Source organism: Helianthus annuus, chromosome 15 (assembly GCF_002127325.2).
Source record: "Helianthus annuus cultivar XRQ/B chromosome 15, HanXRQr2.0-SUNRISE, whole genome shotgun sequence".
Lineage (NCBI taxonomy): Eukaryota > Viridiplantae > Streptophyta > Magnoliopsida > Asterales > Asteraceae > Helianthus > Helianthus annuus.
In genome coordinates, this window is record NC_035447.2 from 154,666,552 (window position 1) to 154,675,570 (window position 9,019).

The 9,019-nt window shown below is 41.7% G+C and overlaps 1 protein-coding gene across 1 annotated transcript in view; it reads right to left on the minus strand.

The window, feature by feature from the left end:
- Nucleotides 1-2,682: 2,682 nt before the first annotated feature.
- LOC118487549 (glutamic acid-rich protein-like) overlaps nucleotides 2,683-9,019 on the minus strand; it is an 18,085-nt gene continuing 11,748 nt past the window's right edge. Inside the window, exon 6 of the mRNA XM_035984489.1 lies at nucleotides 2,683-2,717. Within this exon, the coding sequence (XP_035840382.1) occupies nucleotides 2,683-2,717 (35 nt within the window). The remainder of the gene's footprint in view (nucleotides 2,718-9,019) is intronic.

A 9,019-nucleotide genomic window follows, 5' to 3' on the forward strand; every position in this document is an offset into this window, starting at 1 on the left:
CACTAAAGTCGCAATACAAGTACTCAGTCTTAGATAATCTTTAAACCTCTTCCCTCTAAAGCTGCTCGCCACTCTTCTAACCTGGCATTCAGGCTTTGTTTACTATCAGCAACTAACACGATATCATCTACAAAAAGCAGGCACCACGGAAGAGCCCCCTGAATTAACATTGTCAACTCCTCTAGGATAACTACAAATAGAAAAGGGCTCAAAGCGGACCCTTGGTGGAGTCCTACCTCCACCGGGAAAGAATCAGTATCCCCTACAGGCACTCGGACACTAGTCTCAGTCCTAACATACATATCCCTAATTAAGTCTATATACTTCCCAGAAACCCCTCTACTCTCCAAACTATCCCAACTCAGTCTACGTGGCACACTGTCATAGGCCTTTTCAAGATCAATGAACACCATGTGTAGGTCCCGTTTGTTCTCCCTATACTTCTCCATCAGTCTCCTTAGAATATGTATTGCTTCCGTAGTCGATCGCCCTGGCATAAAACCAAATTGGTTTACCGTCACTTGAGTTTCTCTTCGGATTCTCGTCTCAATTATTCTCTCCCATAATTTCATAGTGTGCCCTGGCAACTTAATCCCTCTATAATTCCCACAACATTGGGCATCCCCTTTGTTCTTATACACAGGTACTACCACACTATTCCTCCATTGATCTGGCATTTTCCCAGATTTGAAAATAAGATTGAATAAAATAGTTAACCAATGTACTCCTTCTTCTCCCAAGCATTTCCATACCTCAATCGGTATGCTATCTGGCCCAACTGCCTTAGCCCTTCCCATCTTTCTAAGGTTTGTTCTCACCTCCTCTCGTGTGATACGTCGACAGTAACCGTTATTCCGTAGCCGCCTTTGCGTAGGTGAATCATCATTTTCTTCAATTTCTTGTTGCTAATCCCTCCTGTCATTGAAAAGATTGTAGAAGTACACTTGCCATCTCATCTTAATGTCGTGTTCTTTGACCAAAATGCATCCGTCCTCTCCCATTAAAAACTTCACTGCTCCTAAGTCTTGCCTTCTACGCTCTCTAGCTTTTGCAATCTTGAACATGTCATGCTCCCCCTCCTTTGTTTCCAGTCGATCATACATCTGCTTGTAAGCTGCGTTCTTCGCCTCTGACACTGCCTTCTTCGCCTCTCTCTTAGCCTCTTTATATCTATCCCTTAAAATCGCTTGCTCCTCCTCAACTGTACACCTCAAAAGATCCCTAAAGCACCCTTGTTTAATCCTTATTTTAGTATGCACGTCCTCATTCCACCACCATGACTCCTTATGGCCACACCTCTTTCCTTTGACAACCCCTAGCGTTTCCTTCGCCACATTAGTAATGGTGTTTGCCATGTCCTCCCACATTTGGTTTGCGTCCCCATCTACTCTAGGCGATGTCATTGAGAGTACCTTATCTCTAAACACTTCGATTTTGTCGCCCTTTAGCATACCCCATCTAACCCTAGATCGCATTACCCTCTCTCCCTTGGTCAGCTTTCCTCTCATGACTATATCCGCCACCAATAAACGGTGTTGAGTCACTGCTGTCTCCCCTGGTATAACCTTGCAGTCCCTCCTCCACCTTCGATCTCCTATCCTCATCAAAATATAGTCAATATGAGTGTTACGTCCGCAACTGCTAAAAGTAATCAACTGTGATTCTTTCTTCTTAAAGAAAGAATTCAAAATACCTAGGTTGTGGGCCACCGCAAACTCTAACAAATCCCTACCAGTGTTGTTCCTATCACCAAAACCAAAGCCCCCATGAACCTCACTAAAACCATCACAATGCTTACCAATATGGCCATTAAAATCGCCTCCTATGAAAATTTTTTTCTCTTGATCCCCTAATCCCACTTGTGGGGCATATGCGCAAACAACTGTCACCACTTCCTCTCCTAGTACTAATCTCAGCACCATGATCCTATCGTTGTACCGTATCACCTCTAACACATTTTTATACAAGTTTATATCTACTAGAAATCCTACCCCATTCTTTACCCCATTCAGACCCTGAATATAACAACTTGTACCCATTGCGCTCATCCCCCTTATGTCCCTTCCACCTAGTCTCCTGAAGGCACGCTATCTCTACCCTACGTCTTTTTAGTGTATCTATGATCTCCAACAACTTACTACTAAGGGTTCCTACATTCAATGAAGCCACGCGCAAACTATACCCCCTTTCTTTTCCCCTCCCTGCACCCCTCGTCCTTGAACACGATCTCAATGAAAAATCATGATATCTACCGTCTATGATTGCTACAATTCAACCGATAATCCTAAAAGGGCACACGCATAACAAATACTGATCAAATAGAGAGTTATAAATAAGTTCACACAATAAGTAAACAAACCCAAATACAATCAAGAACAATGCCTAAACAATAACACAACAGGTAAACCGCCGAATAAGATAACACGACAGGTAAACAGCAGGTAACAGCAGAATAAGATAAGTTCACACAATAAGTTCACACAATAAGATAACACAACAGGTAAACAGTAGAAATAACAACACAAAAAACTAGACACGAGTATCACAGACAATAACAACTCAACAAACAAGAGGTAATCAACAAGAGAATATAACAAACAGCAAATAAGAAACACAGAATATATCAGCAGCAATAAGAATGCCTAAATGCGACAAGATGTACCCTTCCTGTGTCCCAATCAATCAAACCGGTCCAACTACCCCGACAACAAGAATGCCTAAATGCAGAAAACGGAAAAACAGAATTATAGCAAGGAAAGATCTCACCAAGGCAGCAAACCCCAGCAAGGGTTTCACCAGTTCAGATTAGGATTTTACAACCTTCTTGGGTTGAACCCTAACCGAACAGCAGCTTCCTAGTCTTCTTTTCCCCCGAATCCAAGGATCGCAACAGGGTTGGACCGCAACAGGGTTGTCAAGATATGACAACACAACCGGAAAATCTGAAGTCGGCAAACGTGAATCCACCAAGACTTACAGATTTGTACCAACTGTAGGAAACCCAAGCGGCAAACGACCGTTTGTTCAAGAAACTCGAAGTGTAAACACAAGAAAAAATACGCAATCGGATGAAACACTAAAACCCCAGAAGTAATCGACTGATGAAGTAAACCCCAGAAGTAATGACCTATTTCTAATGAAGTAACCCCCAGAAGTAATCGACCGGAGGAAAGGTTAAAATTTTGTTATGTGCAACTGACGCTAAATATATACCAGAGTGCATAATATATTTTTAATAGCTTAGAAGTTATACCCAATATTTATACCAGGAGATTTTCTAGTTGAACCCTAAAGTTACACAGTGGGTCCATTCCCTTTTCTCACCATTTTATTCTCTTTTTGTGATTCACCCAAAACTATTATTTATTATTTTATTTTGTCAAATAAGAAACCCTATTTGAGACCCCCAAGTAATCCTGCATAAACCCTAAAATTTTCAGAACATTCAAAATCAGAATCAGGGCCCCTAAAACTCAAGGGGAGTAAACCCTAATTGACGATTATCTCCAAAACTCGTTGTCAAAATTTAAATTTCGTTCGACGTCGACTCAGCAGGGCTACCCAGGTGACAAGCCTACTCTAGGCTAAGGGGACTTGACCCGCGACACGCTGCAAGGGCCGCGAATTCTTCCGCGACTCGCGGGAGGCTCCAAAAGTGGGTATAAATAGGGGGCCTGGGACTTGAAATCTGGTGCTAGTTCGACATACAATTTCGAAATATACGGTGAGTTATACGTTTATTACTACAAACACACACTAGCTCGAATTCTGCTATGATATAGGGTATTAACTCAATCGCTGCTACGATTCAATATCCGATCGACTGAAACTATCCGACAGGATGTTTAAGTGCTATCCTTTGTCATTAGTCGTGATTCCGACAGGATGTTTGAGTACCGCCCAAACTCGGGGTAGACTCTGTCATTCGTTGTGAATCCGATGGATGTTTAAGTGATTACACTTTGTCATTCGTCGTGAGAGTTTTAATCTCGTGAGTTTATCGTAAATGTTGTATTAGTTATTTACCTAGTTTCGGGTGCATTATCGCTTAAATTAGGTTATCAGGCTTGTCCATAGGTTAAACTCTACCCCATACACTTACAATCAAAGTAGATGCTAATTCGCAGAAGAATCTGAATCATGAAGCTTGTTAATTCAATAGTGCATGTTTATAATGTGAGTCATTCTCTTTTTATCAACTGTTTTACAATACTCCAAATTATTTTCCAAAGTTATAATTACAAGGATTAAGTCTTTATAATCACCAATTTACAGCCGGTATGTGGGGTATTGTGCACATTACTACTGTTTTTATCATTTTAGGTGAGCGAGCCTAAATCATGATATACACTATTAGGTAGTCGGACCTAAATAGTGATATACGTCACTTTTGGGTGAACGGGCCCAACAGTGATATGACCACAGTCACAGATCCGGTCGAGTGACAAATACTGTGGGTAGTTGGTTGATATGGAAACATTGTAATCGCTCTTAATACTGTAAATTATAACTGTTGGGGCTGGATTTTACTATAAATGATCCTTATACGTGATCCTGACCAGTGATCCTTGTTTCTTTGGCAGATAGTGATCCTCAGCCAGACTTCAGGATCAGGATCATGGGACGATATGGTGATCCTTACACTAACGGTCACTTCCACTTGTTACAAAATTGTTTTTTGCAGGAACACCTAGCAGGATATGCCCTACACATCATGATCCAGGGACGCGTTTTCACAAATATGGCAAGAGCTAAATTGGAGATAGACGTTGTACCGGATATGGAAACTTAGCTTGATTAATGGGCAGCAATTTAGGCTAGATTATCTTTATTTCTAAAGGGGTAATGAGCTGATTAGTGGTCTATCTACCTAAAATAAGTTACCTACACATGTATAAATACCACTCTTCCTCATTCGGAAGAACACACACACAACATACGACACAACTCTCAACACTTAGACACTCAGTGATCCTTGTACTCAGCTCATTATCATCCGAAGTTGTAACTACATTTTTATTATATTGAAGTTGGTGATCGGTAGTTGCCATCACCCGAGGTTTTTTATGCCGGAGATCATACATTGATCAAGGGCTTTTTCCTCGTATAAATCATTGTGTCTTTGTATCTTTATCACAGAAGTGATCCTTTACTTTCATAGCTAACCAAGCATCATACCCCGTTTACATAAAGTTTGGTTACATTATCCTTGTGTGATTTTTGACCAAAACAGTTTGGCGCCCACCGTGGGGCAATTGGTGCTTCATTCATAAAGAAAATCTTTTGTTCGAAATCATTTCAAAGAGTTACATGGCTTCATCATTGAAGAACACCTCCACGGCGATGTCTGCAGTCACCTCAGCACAAACCACTCTACCTCCTCCACCGGCAGGATCCCAGAGAAATGCTGAGAAGAGACCAACCCCTTCTTTCTCTAAACCTCCATCTTCTTCTGCTATGAATTCTTCTACTCCCAGTACTAGTGATGTGTTTGCTTTAATTTTGCAGATGAAGGATCGTATGCAGCGGCAGGATGAAACTAATGACAGGATCCTCAGGGAGATTGGAGATCTCAAAAGACAAAAGAAAGCGGCAGAGGATCATTCCCCACTGATGCCAAAATCCTTGAGTTTTGAGACTCCAATGGTCACCTCTCAGCCATCAGGGATCCCAGACGTACAGATCACAGGGGAGACGAGAGGATTACATCTCAAGTCAGCAGCAATGACTCAGACATCGGACTCGTATTTTCAGCCAGCAGGATCCTATCCTCAGTATATGGGATCCTTCATGAATCCGGGAGCCTATCCGGGGGCACAGCAGTTTCAAGGATCCTACTTTATTCCAGGATCATTCCAGGGCCAAGGATCCTCCTTTGTTCCAGGATCATCCCAGGTTCAAGGATCCTCCTTCGTTCCAGGATCATCCCAGATACCAGGATCCTTACAGATGCCAGGATCCCTAAAAAGTTTGCAAGCAGGGAGTCTAGATGTCCATCAAGGGGACTTCATTCCAATGCAGACCATTGCTTCCACTGGTCCCTCCGTTGTTCCAGAATCCCAGCAATATGGATTCCCTAACTTGAACCCAATGGGAGGTAACACTTTAAATAATTATCCTACCACTAACCATGGATTCATGCAGGATACAGGTACCAATCACGCTATGGCCAGGGAATTACAGAAACTAAAGGACATGATCTCAAGTGTTCCAGGGGTAGTCAAGCCTATCCCAGAGATTGCAGATGGAAGCCACAAGGTATCACGCTTTGCACCACCAATTTGTGATGCAGAGGTGCCCAAAAGGTTCCATATCCCTACCATGAAGCTGTATGATGGCACAACGGATCCAGAGGAGCATATAGCACAATACAGGGAAAGGATGGAAATCAATCCTATTCCAGAAAAGTTGAAGGAAGCATGCCTATGTAAAGGATTTGGATCCACTCTAACTGGATCAGCTCTTAAGTGGCTGCTAAGTCTTCCCCCTTACTCTATTACTTCATTTGCTAATTTAGTTAATTTATTCAATAACCAATTCTCTTGTAGTAGAAAATTTGAAAAATTAACTAGTGATTTGTACAGGATAACTCAAAATAATAATGAATCATTAAGGGATTATATAACTAAATTTAGTAAAGAATCCTTGGATATTCCCAACTTGGATATGGCTACGGCTGTTGAAGCCTTCAAAATGGGACTTCTTAAGGATTCATTATTCTATGATGATCTTGTTATGACACCTTGCAGGAATTTAGATGAAGTAAGAACTCGAGCACTCAGGTTTATCCGGCTAGAGGATGACAAGAGGATCCAGGAGAGACAAGTAGGATCCTCAAAACAAGATAAGCAAGGATCCTCCTTCAAAAGCAACAAGTTCAAATCCTACCATAGAAACGAGAACAAGAATGTGCATGCTGTCGACCAAGAAGAGGATGATGAAGAATATCCTCCAATCTCAGAATATTGTTTTTCCGTTGATAATCATGAACTAATCCTTGCAATGCAGAATCTAGGTGAAAAGGCTAGGTGGCCCAGGAAGAATGATAAACCATCCGGGACTAAAGACAAGTCCAAATGGTGTGCATACCATGAGGATTTCGGCCATCTGACTGAAGATTGCATAGCCTTAAGAAAGGAAATTGGATACCTGCTAAGCAAGGGGCATCTAAAAGAATTGCTGGGGAGAAAAAAGCAAAGGACCCAGGATCCTGAAAGGATCCCCGAAAAAGCCCCAGCACCTCCGGCAAATGCACAAGTGATCAACTTTATATCAGGAGGATCAGACATTTGTGGAACATCCTTCTCAGCGGCCAAAAGACATGCAAAAGAATCAAAAATGGATAATGGAGAAAGGCCTATTAGAACCTCAAGCGTCTCAGAAGGGAAGATGATAACATTTGATGAGGATGATCGCGTTAATGTTCAGGATCCTCACCATGATAGCTTAGTTATCACTCTCTTTATCTCTAACCATTTTGTCCGCAGGATCCTTATCGATGGAGGAAGCTCAGTGAACATTATCCAGCTTGATGTACTGAAGAAAATGGGTATCCCAGAATCAGACATCACACCAAGATCCTCCGTGCTTGTAGGATTTAGTGGAGAAACGAAGAAAACTCTGGGGGACATCAAACTCCCAATCTATGTGGAAGGATTACATAATTATCAGAAATTTTGTGTTATTGACTGTTTATCTTGCTGCAATGTTATCCTTGGCAGGCCTTGGATACATGATATGAAAGCAGTCCCATCCACCTACCATCAATGTGTGAAGCTCCCTAGCCCATGGGGGATAATCAAGATCGAAAGTGATCAGCAAGAAGCTAAAGATTGTTATACATCATCCATGAAGCCAACATCGAAACCAAGGGAGCAATAGCAATTACAGTATCCTCCAAGGAACGTCTTGGAGGCAAGGGAGCAGGATGTGGACGAAATCCTTCTGGATCCTAGTGATCCTGAGTCAAAGATCTATATCGGATCAGGGATCCTTGGCAAGATGAAAGAAGACATGATATCCTTCCTCAAAAGAAGAAAATCTACCTTTGCTTGGAAACATGAAGATATGACAGGTATATCTAAGGATATTATTACTCACAAACTTGGCATTGACAGGTCTATCAAACCAGTCCATCAAAAAAGGAGGAAGTTTGCACCAGAAAGGAATGCCATTATCCAAGAAGAAGTAGAGAGGCTACTTCGAGCAGGTATGATCAGAGAGGTAAAGTATCCAAAATGGTTAGCCAATGTGGTTGTTGTCCAAAAGAAAAACGGAAAGTGGAGGGTATGTGTCGATTTCACTGATTTGAATAAGGCATGTCCCAAGGATCCTTTCCCATTACCCCACATTGACTCTATGGTGGATGCAACAGCGGGGCATGAACTGTTAACCTTTATGGATGCATCATCTGGATTCCAACAAATCCAGATGGAACCATCTGACCAAGAGGATACAGCCTTTATGACCCCAACCGGTTTATATTGTTATATTGCCATGCCTTTTGGACTAAGAAATGCAGGTGCAACATATCAAAGGCTGGTAAATATGATGTTCAAGGATCAAATTGGAAAAACTATGGAGGTGTACATAGATGATATGGTGGTCAAGTCAAAGAAAGCTGAGGATCACCTAAGGGACTTGGAAGAAGCATTCGATATCCTTGATAGTTACAACATGAAACTTAATCCTTCAAAATGCCATTTTGGTGTTAAGGCAGGAAAGTTCTTAGGATACATGGTACCCAGAGAGGCATCGAAGCAAGCCCGGAACAAATCAAAGCATTAATAAATTCAAGATCTCCTGCAATGCCAATGTGTTCAAAGACTCACGGGGCAGGATAGCAGCTTTGAACAGGTTCATATCGAAATCCTCAGAGAAGATGAGAGATTTTAACGATATCCTAAGGAAGAATAAGAAGTTCGAGATGGACTGAGAAGCTGAGAATGCTTTACAAGCCCTAAAAGAATATATGTCCTCTGCACGAAGCATTAGCAAAACCGGAAAAAGGAGATGTGTT